Raw genomic sequence first — 24,397 nt, forward strand, 5'->3', positions numbered from 1 at the left:
CCTCATTCTGAACTTGGACTGTTTCCTTTCTCGTCCTCTTTTACAGGGATTTTACCTTCACTGTCTTTGGTTTAAATAAACCTTTTACTTTATCTCACTCCTTACTTGGGTCCTACTAACACAGGCTACAGCCACAACCACAGCAACACAGTCATCCCATCATGGTCACAGGTAGCCTAGAACCCCTCTCAGCTGGCCTGAGCAGCATCTTCTGACCAACAATAAGAGCTGGTTAATGAGCTCTGTTTACTGATCCTGCTGTCTGAAGGTGAATACGTGCACTCGGTGTCCAGTGAGGGTCTATTGCAGAGGCAACAATACAGGTCAGCCTTTCTACAGATCAGACGTTTTGCAGGTGGAGCTCAGAAACCAGAATTACCAAACTGTAGTTGTATGTTTCAACAACAGGGACCACATATAGTTTTAGTCAAGACTGAGTCGACTGTAGAAGAGCTCGCAGGAATATGCAGACTTTACTCTGCTACATTATGCTGAGATTTTATTATTAGTGAAGAGTCGATGAACTAAAAGAGAAACATAAAGACGTAGTGTAAAAAGGTAAAAAAGTATCGGTGGAGGGAAATATGTCTGAGCTCTAATTATCTTTATGATCAACTCACACTTAGTGTTTATTTGTGTGAAGAAAGCCAATGTTTGGGTGTGGCGTGATTTTTTGGAATTTGCTGTGATCAGATGTTTTTATTATTATCATATTAATTCACTGTGTTTTTTTCCCAGTGAAAGTGAATTTAGAAGACGATGCCACTCTTCAGAGTTGATCAGAGTGATGGGATCAAAGTGCAGTAGACAATGTCTGACAGGAATTAGAAGAGGAAATGGATTCTGTTGTGTCCTTCACTCATCACCTACCTGACACCTGCTGACTCACTGCTGCTTCTCATCTGCAGGTCACACAGCTGGAAACACTGAGAATGAAGGAGGCAAGGATGTGAATGTTGGACTGGTAGCTGGTTTGTCTGTTGCAGCTCTGCTTCTCTCTGTTATTGGTTTTATCATCTATAAATATCATCAGATGCTGAAGGACGTCTCATGTCTCCAAAAACGGTTCCTCTCTCCTCAAAGTTAAAGTCAGTTTTATTATCAGTTCACACTGTAAACACTGGTTAAGCTGATGACTGATACTGAATGTTTTATATTTTAAATTGTGGGTTTGTAATGTGGAGTTTTTTACAGATTTTGAATTTTGTCACTTTTATGCTTCTGTGTTTTTTAAAGCACTTTATTTCTTCATAATAAGCTTTTATACATCTTTATTACATACATACATAACAGCAGCTTGTTGATCATCTTCTTCATCATCTACGTCCCTGTACGTCATTGGTTGTTATAAAAATACAAAGATATGAGCTCCCACTAAAGATTTCATGTTACCTATTATGCGCTGATCTCTTTAATGTGTCATAGAGGTCGAATGATTTGAAAACCTTTTTTTAAATCTTTGGTACAATGTGAATAAAAGTTTGAAAATCTTGTAGGTGACAATAAAAATGCTTTTTAAGTTTGTTCTTCCTTGTTCCTAAATTTACTGAGTCGTGTGTTGATGTTTTTTTTGGACAGCTGCACTCAGATATGGCAGAAATCCAATAACTCAGTCTGACACAGCTTTATATAATATAATTTATTATGGTTCTAACATTTAGACTGAAACAACTAAAAGAACTAAATGTACAGCAGATGAGGAACATGTTGCTGTGTTATCTCTAATGTTTCTGCAGCAGCATCAAATATGTACAAAGCTCTGTTCAGAGTTTCTATCTGTTTGTCTACTGAGCTGCATAAAGCAGCGAGGATTTCAGCTTCATCACATTAGTGATCATCTCTCCACAGTCAAAAGCTCCAATACTCCGACTTCTTTCTTTTAGACAACGGGGCTGTGATCAAAAATCAGCTCAGAGGAGAAAAGCATCAACATAGGGTCCACAGTGATTGTTTCCACTAAGTCTGTCAGAAACCTGAGGGTGATCATTGATGATCAACTGAGCTTTACCGACCACATCTCCTCTGTCTGAGGCAGATTTGCCCTTTTCAACATCAGAAACATCAGAGCACTCTTCAGATCTCTGCACTGGCTTCCTGTAGCTGCTGCATCAGGTTCAAAGTCCTGACTCCTGTCTACAAAGAGGTCGACTCAACAGCTCCAGCTGAACTCCCTCATCCTGGTCTACAATCCCTCAACGTCCTGTGGTCCCCTCACCTTCAAGATCTGAAAATAAACGTTTCAGCTCTGTGGTTCAACCATGGTTGTACTATTGCATTTATACCCCATGAAATCGATCCAGCTCTTTCTGGATCACTTTACTTTAAAGTTCGTCTACTTGGCTTAGATATGTGCTTTTTACTTCACTTGCAAGTCTCTCAGGATAAAAGTGTCTGACAAATAACCACATGTAAATGTAAAAAGCGAACAGGAAGAGAAAAAGAGCAAAATGAACAGAAGAGGAAGTTCACATCATGGAGTGTGGGAAGCAACTTTCAGATACTAAAACTCGACAATTCCGTGACAGTTTTCTTTCAGATGACTAAAATCCCATCTGCACAGATGTTTCAGCCTCTGACAGATCAATAATTCAATGGAGATCTTCATTGACTGGTTCCTGTTGGACTGGGACAAAGTCCCTTAGATCATGACACCTGCAGGCTTGTGTCGCCCTCTGCTGGTGACTCAGCACCATGTCAGGAAAGAACCACATGTTACCAGAGGAGCAGCTGGTTCTGGACATGTTCTCTTATTGATGCTCCTGATGGTTGTGAATGACATCAAGGGAGGAACAACCAGCACAGATTCTCTATTTCGTGATCCAGACTCTGTGCAGCACTGGATGTTTTCTTGTTTATTATCCCCTGAATGACTTTTCTGTTCAGATAAGTGAACTGAGAACAATGTTCACAGACCAGAGACCAGCTGATGTGCTCTTATTGTTAATTACAGACTGTTGTTCCTAAATGACTGTGTGCTGATGTAGTTTCATTGTGTTCCTGTATCGATGACTCTACTTGTGACAGTATGTGAACACCTGTGGGAAATATTTCCTGTTAAGTTGATTCTGCTAAATGTGGACCTACCAGTCTTAGAAGCTCATTGGTTCCTTTTCCAGAACCACACAAACCTCGACATGAATATCAGGAATATTCCCACTCCATCATCTTCACCTGTTCAATCTAGTAACAAACCTGAAGGCTTCCCTGTCCTTCACTGACATTTAGAGTTTCATTAGAAAACGGACATGATGACTGCGTTTCATTAGGATTTGAACCATATTGTGAAATATTGGAGTCATATGACGCTGAAACCACAAACTCATCATCTCCTGAAGCTTTTTAGAAACAAACCAAAGTTTGTGGAAACGGAGCATCAAGTAGATTTGATTGATTCTGTATCCGACCTCACAGGATGTGAGGATTTGTTGCTGTCAGCACAAACAGCAGCTTGATGTCTTCACTGCAGCTTCTTGTTTCCGGAACAGTTCAACTCGATCGAGCCTCGTGGTTCGAGACGGAAGAGTCGGAAAGTTTGGATTCGTTTCCACCAGTAAAACTAGAAACTCTGAATCTTCTCTGCTCATCACTAGAGGTGAGTATCTGCAAACTCCAGCACAAACAGCAGCTTCAATGCTGCTAGAAAAGTTAGAAAGTGTCCGTCTGGTTTTCAGACGAACTTCATCTCAACAGACCTTTAGTTTCACTTTGTGTCGTCGTGACGCAGCCAAATGTGTCGTTTAAAACCGTCTTTAATGGACATAGAGTTAGTGGATGGTCTCTAGTTGTCACAGAGTCGTTGTTACTGTGGAGCTCCACTTACTGAGGACTGAAGGCAGCTTTTCCTGCCTCCATCAGCCTGTGGAGGAGGCGGAGATGAGCCGCTGCTCTCCCGCTGTCTGAGCCACTAAATGCGGTCTGAGCTCGGCCGGACAGCCGCTGGAGAACAGCTCCGACTTTCTCTGTCAGTAGATCCTCACTACAGGACTCATGGGCTTAAATAATGTTGATAGTAGAAGTAGAGCAGCTGATGGCAGCTTCCTCTGCCTCCCACTGCTGTCTGACTGCATTCAAGTGACACTGATATGAAAGAGGAAAGAAGAGCCAATCAGTGGAGGAGCAGCTGATCTTTGTCCAGGAGAAATGATGGAAAGGAGGATTTCAGTTTTCACTGCACATCAATGATTTGTGTTTCCTCTCCACATGAAGGTAGAAAGTGTGTGTGAGCTGATGTGGATGTGGATTCAGCATCATGGATCAGTGTGAGGACAGAGAGGAGGGAGTCCCTCCCTCTAAAACCACTCTGTGTGGGGACCATGAGAGCCAGACCAAAGCTCAGAGGTGAGATGACTGAGACCATCGGACTGATTCTGTCTCCAAGTCTCATCTAGAATTGAATATTTCATCAGGACATTTTTACTATTCTTCTGATTCTATTTGTCATTTATGAAGGAAACTTTGACTGAATATGTGAGCGTCACCAAAGTAGTTTTTCTATCAGGTCCCATCAAAGACCAGAATCTCCTGGACCAGGACCTGAACCCAGCTGTGTGTCCTTCAAGAGCGACCGGTCAATGGCACGTCTTAATGATTTTAAGCATCGACCTTCGTCAGACACACAGTAAGTTGTTGTTTGTCTAAAATGACTCATAATGCAGCATAACACCTGTCTCAGGTCTGTGAGGAGAAATCAGAGGAGACTCGTTCCCAGATGTTTGATGTTTCATGTCCACTGGGCTCAGAACTGAGGTCTGCAGTTGGACGTCTGGAGAAACAAAGTGATGACAGCGTTTTTCATTCAGTCCATTTTCTTCAAATTCATGTTGAATATGTTTTATAAAGATTTGATTGAGTCAGTTGTTGAGTTTTGAACTGTGTCTTTTTTAGATTCCTCTGTTTGTAACTTCCAGGACTTTTAGCCTGCTCTAGTACTTTAGTACAATATATTTAGTACTTTACTTGAGTATTTCTATTTTCTGCTCCACTACATGTCAAATGAAGATATATAAAGTATTACAATTAAATTAAATTATATAGACTATAGAGTAACGTATAAGAACTAATGATGAACTATGAACTGTCTTAGTGAACAAAGAGTTCAACCACTGATCAGTCAACTCCTCCACTAAGATCAAACAGCATCTTTCATCAGATTCCATGTTGATGAACAGGAGAACGTTCCTCATCCACTGTCTTCTTACTGATTCTCTATCTGCTTCCAACATTTCAGCTGCTGACAGTCTGCTCACAGTTCATCTGTTTTCAGCTTCAAACTACTTTTCATTTGTCACTTGTTGGTTTGTATCAGGATGCAGCAGCAGAGACCAGACTCTCCTGAACCCAGCTGGGTCTCCATGAAGAGTGACTGGTCTATGGGTGAACCTCTAAACTTCAAAGTTAAACAACCTGTTGATAGACGGTAAGAATTTCAAACTGAACTTTATTTTTCTAATTTTGAGCTGCTGTGGATGGATCATATCTGCTATCAGCTCTTTACTCACAGAGAGAATCAGGAACAGAACAAACAGTCCATGGTACAAACTAAAGTCCTGATTCACTAAGATCCCAAAGAGCCAGAACTGAATAGAAACCAAACTCTTAACGTTTCTATGGAAACGACCAGAAAAAAGGACGAGTCCAACATTATTAGTCCTCTGACAGTCAACAGTGTGACCTTTCTGTGACCTTTGGGACTCCCAGCTGACAAGAACCTCTTATGATGGTTCCTCACTAGTTTGGTCCACGTCTCTTGAAGGATCTTAGTCCATTCTTCCATGGGACATTGTTCCAGCTCATCCAACCTGTTTTTGAACGTGGATGTTAACCATAAACCAAACAGCTCAAGTTTGGTGTCATCAGACCAAAGGACAGATTTCAGAACTCATCCCCATGTTTCAAATGTTCACTGGCAAACTTCAGTCTGGTTCTGATGTGCTGCTGTGTGAGCAGTGACCTTAAAACCCACCATGATGAAGAGCCCTCACAACAGTCTCTGGAGTTTCTTCACTGAGGTTTTTGAAATATTTCACTTTGTCCCACAACAGAATTTGTCTCTTTGTAGTGATGCAACATCCAACATCCAGCTGTTCTAGACACTGATAAACATCTGGAAACAGCAGTACAGCCTCCCCCTTAAGTTCATCATCCACTGTCTTCTCTCTGAGCTCCAGACTGATTTGTGTCCTTGTTGGTATAAGGTACCACTAGCCCTGTTCATCAGAGTCCTTTAAGCAAAGTTCAGTGCGGATCGACAGCTCAGGTGAGTTTGAAAGAAAATAAAGGAAAGATTCACATGATGATGTTGGTTTTGTCATTTCTGGGTTTCAGTAAAATCTCTGAATCAAACTTAGTGGAAATTTAAAAAAATATATAAACTATCAACACGTTTGTTGTGATTTACATGAACAGTTCAGGGTTTAGTTTGATTTCATAAAGCAGGATAATAATTTAGACCTGAACTATAAAAACAGAACTAATATCTCAAGCTGTTCTACACTAACTACACAGATGAGGTCGATATGTTTCTGTTACACTGCTAATAACAATAAAACCACACTGTCCTTCATCTGTTTTCAGCTTCAAACTACTTTTCATTTGTCACTTGTTGGTTTGTATCAGGATGCAGCAGCAGAGACCAGACTACACTGTATGGGATGAGATCACTTTCTTAAATCCTGAACCCCGCTGGGTCTCAATGAAGAGTGACCGGTCTATGAAGGAACCTGTTTCTGTTAATGATAACCAACTTGTTGCTAGAAGGTAAGAATGTGTTTACATTTTCTGTCTCTGAACATTTGATTTAACAAACATCTTCACTTGTATTAAAAACCTCCATTCTGTATTTTTACTGTTCTCATCAGTCTCACCACAGAGTAGAAACACTTTTCAACTCTCGTTGGATGTAAATGAGGAAACAGTTTATTTAGATTTAGGAGATGATTATTTCCATCAGCATTTACTGTTTTTTTACTGTTCCGCAGCTGTTTCCCCACCAAGAGTGACCAGTTTAGAATAGAACCACATGCTCATAGAAGGTAAGAATTTAAAACTGAACTTGTTATTATCTGTTTCAGCTTAGAACAGAAATCAAGACTTGGTCCAGATCTTCATAGACTGATGTAGGACTGAACGACCTGCTCAGGTATCAGGGTTTACAGGAGCCCTTGAAAAGATAGAAAAAAAAAATATCATGATTATTTTAATGTGAAGTTAACGTTGCATTAAATTAGTTGTGCTTTTATGTGTTTTTATGAAAATATTTTCTAAATATAAAGTCGTGCTGCCCTCAGTGACGCCTTTCAGGTTAAAATTCACTTATTAAATCCTCGTGTCATTATATGTATATAACAGTAGGTCTCTGTGTTTTCATTCAAACTAACATCAGAATTCATCCTGAAAATGATCAGACTGGAAGTTTTTATTTCCCTGAGCTGCTGTGGATGGATCATATCTGCTATCAGCTCTTTACTCACAGAGAGAATCAGGAACTCAGAACAAACAGTCCATGGTACAAACTAAAGTCCTGATTCACTAAGATCCCAAAGAGCCAGAACTGAATAGAAACCAAACTCTTAAAGTTTCCATGGAAACGACCAGAACCAAACGTGGTTCTAGTTGAATTACTTCTAAAACAACAAAGACAGAATCTGCACTAAGTCTGATTCAGATATTTTACTGATGGTCTTATGATGGTTCCTCACTAGTTTGGTCCACGTCTCTTGAAGGATCTTAGTCCATTCTTCATGGGACATTGTTCCAGCTCATCCAACCTGTTTTTGAACGTGGACGTTAACCATGAACCAAACAGCTCAAGTTTGGTGTCATCAGACCAAAGGACAGATTTCAGAACTCATCCCCATGTTTCAAATGTTCACTGGCAAACTTCAGTCTGGTTCTGATGTGCTGCTGTGTGAGCAGTGACCTTAAAACCCACCATGATGAAGACCCCTCACAACAGTCTCTGGAGTTTCTTCACCGAGGTTTTTGAAATCTTTCACTTTGTCCCACAACAGAATTTGTCTCTTTGTAGTGATGTAACATCCAACATCCAGCTGTTCTAGACACTGATAAACATCTGGAAACAGTAGTACAGCCTCCCCCTTAAGTTCAGCATCCACTGTCTTCTCTCTGAGTTGCAGACTGATTTGTGTCCTTGTTGGTATAAGGTACCACTAGCCCTGTTCACCAGAGTCCTTTAAGTAAAGTTCAGTGCTGATCGACAGCTCAGGTGAGTTTGAAAGAAAATAAAGGAAAGATTCACATGATGATGTTGGTTTTGTCATTTCTGGGTTTCAGTAAAATCTCTGAATCAAACTTAGTGGGAATTAAAATATTAAACTATCGACACATTTGTTGTGATTTACACGAACAGTTCAGGGTTTAGTTTGATTTCATTAAGCAGGATAATAATTTAGACCTGAACTATAAAAACAGAACTAATATCTCAACCTGTTCTACACTAACTACACAGATGAGGTCAATATGTTCCTGTTACACTGCTAATAACAATAAAACCACACTGTCCTTCATCTGTTTTTAGCTTCAAACTACTTTTTATTTGTCACTTGTTGATTTGTATCAGGATGCAGCAGCAGAGACCAGACTGTACTGTATGGGATGAGATCACTTTCTTAAATCCTGAACCCCGCTGGGTCTCCACGAAGAGTGACTGGTCTATGGAGGAACCTGTTTACGTTAATGATAACCAACTTGTTGCTAGAAGGTGAGAATGTGTTGTTGAATGTTGTGCTTTTGCATTTAATAATCACCAGGTGTCAAATGACCTCTTGGAATCAGGACTGGGGACACACTTGATTATATCAAACACCTGACACCACAGAACAAACCTCACCGTCACTAGTTTGGCTGAAAATATGGTTGAAACTTTACTTAAAATTAATATTTTCTCCTCAGAGTTCAGCAGCAGAGCTCAGAGGTTCAGAGGGATCAGTCTGCCCAGAAGCATCGACCAGACCTGGACTCTGTATTTATGGTCTGTACATGTACAATCACACTTTGACTATGAACTACATAAAACCCAGATTGAATACTAACCAACCATTCAGGTCCTAACAGAGTTCATGCTGCTCTGTTCAGACCAGCAGGTCTTCAGACTGACACATGAATCACATGTTGTCTTCTACCAGTTAAAATGAAATGTTCACTTCTCATTTTGTTCCAGCTGCTGGAGGAGAACATTGTCACTTTTGTGAAGAACGAGCTGAAGAAGATCCAGAAGGTTCTGAGTGCAGATTACCCACAATGCTTAGAGAGTCAGAGGGAGGATGAGGAGGTGTTGGATGGTGAGGATGAAGAGCAGAGGAGGAGCAGCAGAGAGGCATTTGTGAAGATCACACTGAACTTCCTGAGGAGAATGAAGCAGGAGGAGCTGGCTGACTGTCTGCAGAGCAGTAAGAGGATTTCTCTAAACATTTAACATCATGGACAAATGAGACGTTTACTGAGAGCTGAAGATGTGGAGTGTTAATATGTTGAAATGTGAATCATTTAGGGTCATGAAACTGTCAAACTGTGTTTTTACTAGAAATTATATTGATCATGTTTTTGTGGTTTCATTCAGGAACTCCTGCTGCAGTTTGTCAGCGTGAACTTAAATCTAATCTGAAGAAGAAGTTCCAGTGTGTGTTTGAGGGGATTGCTAAAGCAGGAAACCCAACCCTTCTGAACCAGATCTACACAGAGCTCTACATCACAGAAGGGGGTACTGGAGAGGTCCATGGTGAACATGAGGTCAGACAGATTGAAACAGCATCCAGGAAACCAGACAGACCAGAAACAACCATCAGACAAGAAGACATCTTTAAAGGCTCACCTGGAAGAGAGGAACCAATCAGAACAGTGATGACAAAGAGAGTGGCTGGCATTGGGAAAACAGTGTTAACACAGAAGTTCACTCTGGACTGGGCTGAAGACAAAGCCAACCAGGACATACAGTTCACATTTCCACTGACTTTCAGAGAGCTGAATGTGCTGAAAGAGAAAAAGTTCAGCTTGGTGGAACTTGTTCATCACTTCTTTACTGAAACCAAAGAAGCAGGAATCTGCAGGTTTGAAGAGTTCCAGGTTGTGTTCATCTTGGACGGTCTGGATGAGTGTCGACTTCCTCTGGACTTCCACAACAATCAGATCCTGACTGATGTGACAGAGTTCACCTCAGTGGATGTGCTGCTGACAAACCTGATCAGGGGGAATCTGCTTCCCTCTGCTCGCCTCTGGATAACCACACGACCTGCAGCAGCCAATCAGATCCCTCCTGAGTGTGTTGACATGGTGACAGAGGTCAGAGGGTTCACTGACCCACAGAAGGAGGAGTACTTCAGGAAGAGATTCAGAGATGAAAAGCAGGTCAGAATAATCATCTCCCACATCCAGATATCACGAAGCCTCCACATCATGTGTCACATCCCAGTCTTCTGCTGGATCACTGCTACAGTTCTGGAGGATGTGTTGAAAACCAGAGAGGGAGGAGAGCTGCCCAAGACCCTGACTGAGATGTACATCCACTTCCTGGTGGTTCAGTCCAAACGGAAGAACATTAAGTATGATGGAGGAGCTGAGACAGATCCCCACTGGAGTCCAGAGAGCAGGAAGATGATTGAGTCTCTGGGAAAACTGGCTTTTGAGCAGCTGCAGAAAGGAAACCTGATCTTCTATGAATCAGACCTGACAGAGTGTGGCATCGATATCAGAGCAGCCTCAGTGTACTCAGGAGTGTTCACACAGATCTTTAAAGAGGAGAGAGGACTGTACCAGGACAAGGTGTTCTGCTTCATCCATCTGAGTGTTCAGGAGTTTCTGGCTGCTCTTCATGTCCATCTGACCTTCATCAACTCTGGAGTCAGTCTACTGTCTGAAAAACCTTTAACTTTGCTGGAGTCCAAACAGTTTAGACTTGAACTAAATCTTCTCCACCAGAATGCTGTGGACAAGGCCATGCAGAGTACAAACGGACATCTGGACTTGTTTCTCCGCTTTCTGCTCAGTCTTTCTGAGCAGACCAATCAGACTTTCCTACAAGGTCTCCAGACAAAGACAGGAAGTAGATCACCGACCAATCAGGAAACAGTCCAGTACATCAAGAAGAAGATCAAAGAGACTCCATCAGCAGAGAAAAGCATCAACCTGTTCCACTGTCTGAATGAACTGAATGATCGTTCTCTAGTGGAGGAGATCCAACAGTACCTGGACTCAGGAAGTCTCTCCACAGATAAACTCTCTCCTGCTCAGTGGTCAGTTCTGCTCTTCATGTTGGTGTCATCAGGAAAGGATCTGGACGTGTTTGATCCATTTAAATACTCTTCAAACTTTTCAGAGGAGGATCTTCTGTTTGTGCTGGGAGTCGTCAAAGTCTCCAAGAAAGTTGTGTAAGTATAAAGATAGTGGAATTTATTCATCATTAAATCCACAGCTACTGAATTTTATCAACTGAAGAGAACGTATTACCTGTTTTCTTGGATTAAAAACATTATATCATATCATATCATATCATATCATATCATTATATCTTGACACAAATGTTGTCATGTTATACATCACTGTTTTTCAGACTGAGTGGCTGTAACCTCTCAGAGAGAAGCTGTGAAGCTCTGTCCTCAGTTCTCAGCTCCCAGTCCTCTAGTCTGAGAGAACTGGACCTGAGTAACAACAACGTGCAGGCTTCAGGAGTGAAGCTTCTGTCTGCTGGACTGGAGAATCCACACTGTAAACTGGAAACCCTCAGGTCAAGTGAAGTTTATGTTTTAAATAACTGCAGATATTTAAAAAGTCCAAAACTGCTTACACAAGAGAGTTTTAAGTTTTTCATTAGTAGTTCTACGTGAAATAACTGTACTGCACTGGATATATGTCATTGTGTTTATCCTTTTAGACTGAGTGACTGTAACCTCTCAGAGAGAAGCTGTGAAGCTCTGTCCTCAGTTCTCAGCTCCCAGTCCTCTAGTCTGAGAGAACTGGACCTGAGTAACAACGACCTTCAGGATTCAGGAATAAAGCTTCTGTCTGCTGGACTGGAGAATCCACACTGTAACCTGGATACTCTCAGGTTAGGATTCATTAATTTAAATACATTAATGCAACAGTTTTTTTTTAGACCCTGAGATGTTGTCTTTGGGAGAGTTTTCCCTTTGAGGTGATGTTGTTATTAAAAGTAGAGTATCAAAAAAGTCATGTTCTTGTTTATAATACAACCACAATTTTTATCAATTACATTTTTTTGTCAATATTTCCAACTTAAAAAGAAAACATTCATGATCTTCTATGTCTTTTTTAAAGAGACAGTAGCTCTAAACCACACCGCCATTCTTTATTTCATTGATTGGACGCCAGGTTTGCTAACACCTGACTATAGTTGATGTTGTGACATCAGACAGTGTTTCAATGAATCTTTCTACCATCACTCTGTGTGTTTCATGTTTGTGTTCAATAAAGAAATGAAAGATCAGGGCTCTTCAGGTGTTTTATCAACTTAGAAATATTGTGTTAATTTTTTATTTGTGACTTTGGTGAAGATCAGATTACATTTCATGAACAACTGATGCAAAACGGGAAATTTAAATAATTCAGTTTTCTTTCCACTGTATGTGACTAATTTTGACTCAAATACAAATAGCAGTATGTGATGTTGGTCTGTACGATAAACCCAGCACCAAGTCTCTGTGTGTTGTTTTGTGTGTCTACAGACTGTCGGGCTGTCTGATCACAGAGGAAGGCTGTGCTTCTCTGGCCTTAGCTCTGAGCTCCAACCCCTCCCATCTGAGAGAGCTGGACCTGAGCTACAATCATCCAGGAGACGCAGGATTAAAGATGCTCTCTGCTGGACTGGAGGATCCACACTGGAGACTGGACACTCTCAGGTATGGAGAGGCCTACTGCAGCCACAGGCAAAGTCTGATGGAGGAGGAAGTAGGGATGATAATGATTTATGATCTCTTTGCCATGAAAAGAAGGAAAAATTTGTCTGACCCACCTCCTCCTTTCAGGGTGGAGCCTGGTGGAGTCCGATGGTTGAGACCAGGTCTGAGGAAGTGTAAGTGTGTTTTTAATGAGACTGATGAAAACAAAGCAGCAACATTCAACCATCTTCAAACTGTCACATCACTCATTCAAATCCCTGATGTCATGAGTCCTCATCAAACTGATGATAGATTAATAACTGCAGCTGGATTGTGTCTTGTTCTCTCCATCAGATTTCTGTCAACTCACCATTGACACAAACACAGTGAACAGAAAACTACGACTGTCTGACAACAACAGGAAGGTGACACATGTGAAGGAGGATCAGTCATATCCTGATCATCCAGACAGATTTGACCAGTGTCGTCAGCTGCTGTGTAGTAATGTTCTGACTGGTTGCTGTTACTGGGAGGTCGAGTGGAGCAAAATGGTTGATATATCAGTGAGTTACAGAGGAATCAGAAGGAGAGGAGACTTTAATGACCATTTGTTTGGAAGGAACGATCAGTCCTGGAGTCTTTTCTGCTCTGATGGTCATTACTATGTCTACCACAATAAAAGATTTACTTCCATCTGCTCCTCCGCTGTCTCTCACAAAGTATCAGTGTATGTGGACTGTCCTGCTGGGACTCTGTCCTTCTACAGAGTCTCCTCTGACAAACTGATCCATCTCCACACCTTCAACACCACATTCACTGAACCTCTTTATCCTGGGTTTGGGTTCTGGTCCCCTGGTTCCTCAGTGTCTCTGTGTTCAGTGTAGTACTGAGAGTGTCGTCCTGTCAGGGACGACCCTCGAAGAAGAGTTTTTGTGTTGATGTTAAAGAAGCTCTGAGAGTGAACCATCAGAAACATGAATGTGTGTCCTTTCAGAGTTTCAGCTCATCTTCTTGCAGTGTTTCAGATCTTCAGTTTCTGAAGAAGATCACAACAGGAGCTCACTGAGGCTGGATCTTCATTGGATCTTTGTACTCGTTTGATTTGTGATTTACAAGTGATTCTGTCGTCTATTATAACCCCAAGAAATGTATCATCCTAAACTCTTTCAATGTCAACTCCATCTATTTCTATATGCATCTGTGAGTTTATATTGCAAATTCCAATATCATAATTTTTATTTTGCTATTGTTTTTCAAGTTGGTGTGTTTGTGTATTGTATTCAGGATTTGCAAATGTTGATGAGTGATAGTATCAAACTAAGTGGGCTCTTTAAATTTTGCTAAACATGTGATTATACATTATATTTTTATTTGTGTTAGAAACATTGTCTGTCCAGATAAATATGGAGGGAGATCTGACAACAAAATAACACCAATTACTTCCTGTGTCGACATACAATAAAGATCTGACCAAACCATCTTTGTGAATCAGTTTACCATTTATTTTTCATGTAGAAAGATAAACCGAGCCTCCGAGCCATCATCAAGACCACTGTAAAGAAAATACACAAAGGTTTTTACTCACAGATCAGACGTTGAAGATGTGTTTCCTCCATTGTCAACGTCTCTGTGATTCTATGAGTCAGACTGAGTAAAGCCCACCTTCTTCCTCTGTTTAGTTTGTGGTTTTCTCTTTTCTGTGACAAGAAGACAGTGATAAAATATTTAACATAAATAATAAGGCAGAGTCAGGACCGGCCAAGAGAGAGCATCTTTGAAAGAAGCTCTGACCCACTGGACCATCCCAGACTGAATACATGGAGAACTGTATCACACGTTTGTTGCAAACTGTTTGAATTTATATTGTTGTACGTGAAATTACAAAATGCTGTGGGTTTGCAGCTATTGGACACTTTTCATCCTAATGTGAACAATCCACTTGTGCCATATGCAGGCCTTAGTGAAACGATGGTTGCCGGTTTCTGTTGAACGTAATAGATTTTTAAAAATTGCATATGTCAATAATAGATATCAAAATCAAAAATAGAAGTGGGCTGAAGTGACCAGAGAATTTACGTCGATACTGGAGGAAAGAGGAGTGACTGAAAACCTTCAAACAGACGATGGAAAAGAAATGTTCAATTCCTCTTTTCATAGATTAATGGACAAACACAATATCACACATTTTGCCACATAAACACTTGATGCTAATCTAGTGCATACATTTGACTTGACCATGAGTTGTATTCACTTCTTGAATCACTCCAGAATAAATTTCATCATCATATTTCAGACAACACCACTGTGGTGAGAACAGAAAAGAAATGAGACACATGATAGATGGTCCAACACTGTAAAAAACATTCAGTAGTTTTCAACTGGCAGCTGTGGTTGTGTTACACCCTGAAAGGGAGAAAATCACTAAAGATGTCTCCCATAGACTTCACTCTATGACATCTTTATGAAGAATGAAGCTACCGCGGTGAGAACTCTCCTACTGGACATTAACAGACACAACTAATTCATTACAGGTGAACTTTACTGAACACATTCAGAGAATTCCCTGTTTTATCACAGACTATACTACTGTTCTCTACACAACAAACTGGGTTTCTGTATGGAGCATTTACACTGTTTCTAATCTTAACATGTTTCTATTATTTCATATGAATAAACTCTGAATCCTCTACACTATCCTCTTAATCCAAACTTATTCACATTTTAACAATTGTTTTAGGTTTATTATCTATTACCTCTATGAGAATTTCCATCTACCACACAGCCACCGAGTGAGTGAAGTGAAGTCAGGTACGTTTGGTAGAAACCAGTTGTTGAACATTGTGGGAAACAAACTTCATGTCATTTAAGAATGAGAGGAGAACGTGGAAAGACTAATGAAATGTGTGGAATCTGATGATCCAACACATTTACTAGTAAATCTTTAGAGGCTGCTCAGTGGATTTATTCTTCTGGATGTTTCCCAAACGTAGAACTGCTTCTTTAAAGTCAAACTACATCACATGTTTGTTTGGATCAGAATGAGATAGAAGACAATTCAGCGTAAACTTATGAAGCTCCCATTAAATATTTAGGCCCCATTCCTAAAATACTGAGTATCTGCTGATACAGATTTGACTTCTGCTGCTGTTTTCATCATGTTAATGACAGCAGACATTTTTCAATGGGACTTTGGTTTGTGGGCTGCTGAGAGATGGTGCTGCCTCGTTTCTAAATCAAGTCCAACTCAAACTGAAACCAACACAAAGTTCCCCGTAGACGTCTAAATAAGTCACTTTTCACTGTGTGTTTCTTTCATTCAGACAGTTTGTGCTGTAAAAATGAGCTCTGTGTTTGTCTGTGTCTGTCTCACAGCGCTGTCAGTCACAGACACATGTTTGTGGTGGAAAGCATCTTTTCTGTCTCCATACAGATAAAATCTGTGAACCACGCTTCCAACATCAGCCCAGGGCGGAGGAGTAATCAGATTACTCTTTAGCTGCACGTAGACTCAGATTTCCAGTGACCAGGTGACTTGAGTCCATGTAAACACACTGACTGACAGACTGTGAAGCTCTCTGAGTTACAGTCAGGTTCAGAACAGGTCGGACTTTAGTTTCAGAGCTGCTGTTGGTCACTTGCTCCATCAGCAGCAGAACTGTTGTTTCTGTATCTTCTTCATGACGAACATCACAAAGACGATAAGAACCAAAGCAGCAACCACCAAGTCCACTCTCAGCCCAACACGTCCTCGCCTGTTTCCGTCCTCGTCTCCTCCGTTCACCATGTTTGTTGTTGTGTGACCTGCAGAGCAGAAAGCAGCTGTGAGGATCAGCTGTCACATCATCTACTGCACTTTGACCCCATCACTCATTCCAGCTGTTTTCTACAAAGTCTCATCAACACCAACATCTGATCTGTGATGTTTCATTCATCCTCATCATTGATTCATTCATCAATAAAAATCAGTCCAGGACACAGATTTAAAGGTACAATATGTCAAATCAGACAGCTTCTCATAATGTTTTGCTTCATCCAACTAAAAATCCAAAAACCTCCCAAATATCAAAATTATTATTGTAAAAAAGCAGCAAATTTTCCCATTGAAGAACCTGAAATCATCAATATTTGGTCATTTTGTTCATTATCAGTGGACAATTATCAGTGGACACAAGTCAGGTATTTATTCAGGGTGACTGTGGGTTAGATAGAATCTGGAAATAGACGGTATGTTTTGCCATTTGAAAGATAAATCTGTAAAGAGAAAGTTAATGTTTGAAACTTGAAGTTGGAGAAAATAACAGAACCAAGCTGTAAATGAGTCGGTGAAAGTTATTTTAACTGTAATGTAACTTTAATCATATGTATTGAAATGTCTTTGAATACATCATGATTTCTATTCCACCCACACAGAGCTGTCTCTGTCTCACTTTGGTTCACTCAGTCAGCTTCTCATATGTGTAACGCCAACTTTAAAGTAAGTCTATACGCCCACTAGTGCCTGTTGTAAATTCAACATCAGTACGTCACATTTCATCTTCAGCTGTTAGCTTTACATTTACTATTCTGTCTTTCAAATGGAAACAACTCTGTTGTGAATATTGTTGAACATTGTCCTGTGTAATTCTGAGTGTACTACTCTGCATTGAACACTAGATGGAGACTGTCTCTACATGAAACACAGCAGAACCACTTTGTACAGTGACCTGATGGAAACACAGAGATTCTTTCTGGTTTTATGGAGGAAGACAGAGTCGACTGCGTGTGGTTTAAGTTTGTGTTTAGAAAGTGCTCCACCAGCTTCTCCTGCTACACAGAACTTCACAAACGTCCACTGTGCTTGTTTGAGCTGCAGCATTAACCAGAGGAACGTCCACACAGGCTTTCTGCTGTTATAGGACAGCCTCACGTTCACCAAGCAGCTTCACTGCTGTTCCAGAGACAAACACACTGAACTCCACAAACTCACCGGAGTCTTCAACCTTCAGGTTCACAGTGTTGATGAGTTCAGGGTTTTTTCATCCCTTTTATCCTCTTTCTGGGTGAACGTCCATGCTAAGTGTTTTCTTTGTGCACTCTGGTGAGTTGTCGTAAATAACCTCAGTTGTAAGTTGCCATTTTGTTAAATGGCATCCATCTATACCAGAAAGGGAAATGTTCTTTTTCTGGAACGGCACAAGGCGTAACTCCCTAACGACGCCTTCATGGAGGGATTTTCTCTTTGGGAAGGTTTTACAGTTCAGCAGTCGCATCCATGAGTTCTTAGGTGAGTTCTTGAACTGATCGTTCTAGTAATAAGACTTGTCTACCTTCGGGGTAGCCCTGTAACTGTAGCTTTTCTGTCCTTTCATTCAATTCATGTTTCACCATCCATGTGAATTTCTACACACTTAAGCAGGGCAACCAGCTCTGCCTCATCCTTTAGCTGCTAATGAGGTAATCAGATTTTTCATAGCATCCTACATACAGCACACACTTGTCTTGGGCACATTTGGATGTGTGTGGGGCTTACACTATGGCATTTAATAATCACGACTGAGATGTTCATTTACGCAATGTGATGTTAGTATCTGCATACCACGACTGTCAGAGGCATTTCATTTTCATTTCATTTTCATGATGCAATATCTAATTACTGCTTTGAGTTTTGTAAAATGTGATACAAACTTCTATTTAAATGTATAAATGGATTATAATGAGTTTGGAAAAATGACATGATTTGGAAAAAATGACACAAATTGACTGATCCACTTGGGGAAATGGGAACATGCATGTGAACTTTGTCATGTAGCTTCAAAACGTGATTACAGGTGAAGATGCTGCTCATCACTCAGTGCACCAGTGTGCTCTAGTAGCAAATTATGTGAATTCAAATAGCTAATTTTGTGGAATATGGTATCTGTTCCTAAACTTGCAGCTTTGGCATTTGTGGTTCCTGAATTGTTCAAATTGCCTTGTTATTGCTGATTTACTTTATCTATTGATGAACTTAATTATGATTTTCTTTTCTTAAATTAGAGTTCAGTTTTGCTGTTATTCAATGCCCTACTTACAATAAAAATAGTTTCACTTCAGTGTTGAATTAATTTAGAAGGTACATGCTGGCTCACCTCTCTGCCAATCTTTATACCCAAGACCTCTCTGTTCAAGTAGTAGTTTTGTGACTTGTATTTTACAGTTACAGTTTCACATGTACGTCAGCAAGACTGTACATACATAACGTACATGCTGTGTTTATGACAATGATGAAAATCTGTGCTGTAATTATTGAATTACTGTTTTTTTTTTTTTCTTCAAAAAGTTGTGTCATGTAGTTTTCAGTTGTCATTTTATTTTAAATTTTTTTACATTTCCTGTTAGAAAACATGTTAATTTCACTAATACATGTAAATGTCTCTGTGACCAGTGTGGATTATCCTGATTTCTGTGTTGGTGTGTTTTCGTATCCTTGTCTGTAATTTTTTTTGTATGTATATAAATTTGTATTATGATCAGTGTTTTGTTTCAACTTTAACTCAACATATCTGATTATTTTTCTCTGGCCAGTCTTGGACAAACAATGGGGGGTTATGTAGTGCTACAAATGACTGTAGTACCACACCCAAGAACTGTTGAGAAATGTGAAGAAGGAAAACGAATCTCATTGTTTCTCTTTTCTTGAAAATTTGCAGTGATCACAAGTATATGTGAAAGTGCAGTTTACGTTTGGCAGTTTCCTGGCAACCAGACGTGCTGTGACGGGGAGGAGCTGCATCCTGAATGGCTGTGAAGAGAGCAAAGCTGCACCAAACGTTCCATGATGAAGTTAGGAGCTGTGAAGGCGACCAGACTGTACCAATCTAAGATGGAGCTGCTGGGAAACCAATTTTTCAGTTATGTTAAGCATTTAAATATGAACCACTTCTTAATTTCTTTGTACAAGTAATTCATCAAATTGTTGTTTTCAGATGTCCAAAAGTTCCAAAAGGCTAATAACTACACCCTGAGCTGACCAAGCCCAGCACACACCCTGACCTCAACATGTCACCTTGGAATGATTTCCAAGTTTGCAAAGCATTGAGCCACCTACAGGACCTAGCAACCATTATTCAAAGCAGGTAAAGATCAAGTTATATTGCTTTAATTGGAGAACATCTGGGACAATGACAACATTATGGTTTGGATGTTCAGATCACCTGTTTCATCAGATGTTTTTTTTCTTATTCAGAACACTACTAGTTACCTGAATGATCACTACTTCAGCCAGCACATCACATCCTTTTAGCCGTTCTGCCCCTACTCTTTGGAATTCATTACCACAGGACATCCGTAACACTGACTCTCTTGGTATCTTTAAATCCAAACTCAAAACCTACCTGTTCAAGATTGCCTACTCACTTTAATCTACTTTTGTACTTGTATAGTCTGTTTTGTCCTGTGTTGATTTATTGTTGATTGTACAGTGTCCTTGAGTGTTATTATTATTATTATTATTATTATTATTATTATTATTATTATTATTATTATTATTATTATTATTATTATTATTATTATCCAGCCACCGAGCTGACTCCTATAAACCAGTTGGGACTTTCACTCAGCATGATTCCAATAAAATAAACCAAGACAAACTGCCCTCAATACAGATTCCCAAAAGAGACCTGCAATTCCAAAGAGAAAATGTAGAACTGTGTAGACAGGCCATGGTTATAGTCCTACAACAAACCATCATTTGTATGTGGTGTGGACATACATTCACTCTGCCCTTCTTTCTCTAGATCACGTTTTAAAGACTAAGTATTTGTTATTAAGGAACATTTCACCCGAGTTAATCATGCCCCTTCTCATCCAACTATGATAGTTTCTTATTTAACAATGACGACTCTGCTGCCTTCAAAACAGACATGTCTTTCTGACTTTCTCCATTGTTACATTACTGCAGCTGACTTCTTTTTTAAAAAGGCTACCAGAGCCTTCAGTAGGTTTCCACCAACGCTTTAACACTTTATGTCTTTGCATATCTCTGCTGTATTTTATTGTGCAGGTCAAATCACAGCTCATAACACAATGATTTAGATTAACTTGTAACTCCCTCAATGTTCTAATTTTTTACTTTTGTTTTACATGCTTAAATGTCAAATGTTACTTTTGAACTGTAATTCTTGTGAAATCAGAGTTCACTTTTGCTGCTGTCAATCATCGCCACAAAAATTAGAGAATGTACAACTCTGGCTCGTCTCTCTGCCAATCTTCATTCTCAGGGGAAACTTAACTAGGAACTCGCTGCGTTCAAGTAGGTCTGGCGTAATAGTTTCTGCGCTCGTTGGGAGGCCTCCCAGCAGGGGAATTTGTCTCCCCTGCAAATCGTATCAGTACTGAACAGCTACAGGTTTTTGCTGCGGCCAAAAGATTTTCGTACTCGTTTCCGCTCCTGGGTATAAGCTTGGCAAAGAGACAACTCATAACGAACAAGTCATTGGAATACCCAGTTTGGGAATGCTGCCTAATTTACAATCTAGTGGTTGTGATGACAACAGGAACAATGAACCTGATTGTGCTGTGTACCAAGTTAATATTATATTGAATTATTTACACCAATTTCATGTTCATGTACTTAGTAACTTAAAAAAAAAGAAAAGAAATTGCAACACCTTGTGTGCTGACTGCCACATGGCACTCTTGGTAAGGAAATATATCTTCAGTAGATTTGTGTTTATTTATTTTTTGTTTTGTTTGTTTTTTGTTGTTGTTGTTTTGTTTTTTTTACTCGCAATTACTTGCAATTAGTCTTTGTTTCAAAAAAAAAAAAAACTTTCCCAAAGAAATTACATTAAAGCTAAAATATAATTATACTATCCTTGTATTGTCTGTATCCTGATGGAGCCTTTACTTGTACCATACATGTTAGTTGGCAATTTCCATCATGTACACAATATTTTATATGAGTCAAATGTGTCGACTATTGCAGCAGCTGTTTTGAGTTTAACTTGATACTTTAAAATATCTGGGAAAAAAAAAAAGATGACGACAAACTGCTTGTGTAAATATTTAAAATATTATATCCACTAACTGAACAAAAGACACTTTGAAGTTACAATCAGATGAACTAGAAGAGCAGTTCATGGACAGGACAGAGACAGATGAGTTGTTGATTGTTGCAGTTCATTTCATAAGGTGTGATATGCAGGACTTTAAGTAGGTATAGAGATATTCTGAACAAGAAATAATAAAAAGCCTGGAGATGCCGTCACTCCTTAGGTTTTAGTGTCATTAAGTGGCAGTTGGTCTGACAGTTCCTATACTACTACGACTACTAAGCTCCAACTTACCTACATTCAATCATTCAGGTCTACATCCCCTCCCGTCCACTGTGCTCGACCAGTGAACGACGTCTGGTCGTACCAGCACCACACAGTAGACACCAAGAAAAACTGTTCAGTTCAGTGATCCCACGATGGTGGAATGAGCTGCAGAACTCTGCACGCTCAGCCACCTCACTTTAATATTTAAAACACTGATGAAAACAGAACTCTTCAACTCTCTTTTGCAACTTCTTGCAACTTTTCTTTCTTTGCACTTTGATGTTTTTCTCCTTGACTTAGATTTTGTTTGTTTGCCTTGTTCCTCACATGTAAGTCACTTTGGATAAAAGCATGTGCTAAATGACTAAATGTAAATGTTGGCGTGCTTTATTCATCATTTTTTAAAACAGATCAAATTTAAGTGTTTGTGTCAAGATTTTCTGACGACTCAGCTCTAATCTATTACTGAAAACATGAATCTTTAAAACATTTTTTTCGTTCAAATAAGCATTTGGGATTTGATGTTGGCTTTTTTTTTTTTTTAATTAAGGTATGCTGAGTTCATAGGAGTTCCTCTTTGTGTTTTTTTTTTCTAATCTGTGTAAATATGTTGAAATATTTGCAAACACCCTGCCACTCTTACTTCCCCACAGACTTCCTCACAGAATGACTTTACTTTTAACAAGTGACTTCAAATGAAAACACAATAAAATCATTAATCAACCAACCAACTAATTTGTTGGGAACTGTTTTTTTTGAATGACTCAGTGAATGTGCCAGATCCTCGAGCACCTTTTGTAATCTCTGCTGCCTCCTTCCTCCATCAAACATCTCAACATGCAGCTCTGTCTTTGTTATAAAGCACTTTATTGGTAGAGCAGAAAGCATTAAATTACTGTTGTTACACAGGTCTCTTGAAGGCTCAGTGAATGTTGTATAATAAAGATCCAGCAGGCAGCAGCAAATCTTTTAGTTTGTCTAAGAAATGCTTTTGGTATATTCACTTTTGGTTTAACAATCACTGTCAGAAATTGAGAACAGCTGTATAGAGAAACATGTGATCACTGTGATCAGTAGCACAGGTGAATATCAAGAGTAGCACCATTAAAATGTCTTGAAGAAAAAGTGTCTGAGTTAGTCAAATACGTGTTGAGTTTCACACCAAAGCAGCTGAAACTGATGAACAACCCCCTCTGCTACTTAACAAACGGAACTGACCAGATCAAAATCCCAGAAGTTTAAAAAACTTAATGCTATACTCTCATTTAAAGGTTCCTTTAATTTCTAGATAAAGGATTTGAACATCCAGCATTTTTTTTTAAACTTCTGAGTCAGTGTACACAGGGTTCATTATTCTTCAAGTGAAGGCACACAGCTGGTTCTTTTCCTGTGGCCTGTTTCACCTTTTCTGTTGTCCAGGCAGTAGAAGTATTATGACCATAGATAGCAGATTATAAGAATAGAAGAATCCACTTACATTAGTAAAATGTTTCAGTTTAACAAGAATGGCTGAGTTTGTAGATACAGTCCTTGAATCTCTGTGATAATTTGAGTCACCACGGGGGTTAATATTCATCATTTCTATAGACACTCAAACTTTTTTGTTGTGCCAGCAGAGAAACCACACAGCAGACATGCAGAGGAAATGGTAATGGTGGTTTTACTGTAACATCTGTACAATTTAAAGTTTTCAATCTCACATGACAACATGGCACAAAGAAACAAACATCTCTTCAGTGGTTGACCGTCATTGCAGATTTGGTGGATCAGTGTGAACAAGCACATACCTGAACAACAACAACACTGTTGTGACGTCAGATAGCGTGCAGCATATTTACTTTGGTTTCAGCCACATTTCAGTGGTTAAGCCGTCTGGAGGTCTTGAGAGGTGTCTGATGCTCAGTTTCACTTCCAATAATTTAAACCACCCACTGTCACCTGTTGTTCAGAACATACATTGTTTTGTAATTTCTGTTTTAAAACAACAATCATTGAGATAATGATAACACTTCACTAGCTACACATGCCCAATCTAATAGAAATCCATTCTTCTGCTTTTTGTATAGATATAAAACTCTCTGGTGTAAGTAGACAGTATGTGTGATGTGTCGTCCGTCCTTTCTTTGTTTTTCTACATTTTCCTGTTTTGTGGAAGCCAGTCCATTAAATTGTCCGTTCAAACTTTACACTCAACATGACGTCTTTTTTACACAGTCCCACCTCAGGCTCAGTCCAACTATTGTTATAAGAGACCTGACATTCCTCCTAGGT

The 24,397-nt window shown here is 39.6% G+C and overlaps 1 protein-coding gene across 1 annotated transcript in view; it reads left to right on the forward strand.

The window, feature by feature from the left end:
* Nucleotides 1-24,397, forward strand: part of LOC113155808 (NACHT, LRR and PYD domains-containing protein 12-like) — a gene marked incomplete at its 3' end in the record, with an annotated part of 144,181 nt that overhangs the window by 94,386 nt on the left and 25,398 nt on the right. Inside the window, 1 exon segment of the mRNA XM_033326757.1 lies at nucleotides 11,885-12,058. Within this exon segment, the coding sequence (XP_033182648.1) occupies nucleotides 11,885-12,058 (174 nt within the window).

The sequence above is a fragment of the Anabas testudineus genome, chromosome 18, assembly GCF_900324465.2.
Source record: "Anabas testudineus chromosome 18, fAnaTes1.2, whole genome shotgun sequence".
Taxonomy (NCBI): Eukaryota; Metazoa; Chordata; class Actinopteri; order Anabantiformes; family Anabantidae; genus Anabas; species Anabas testudineus.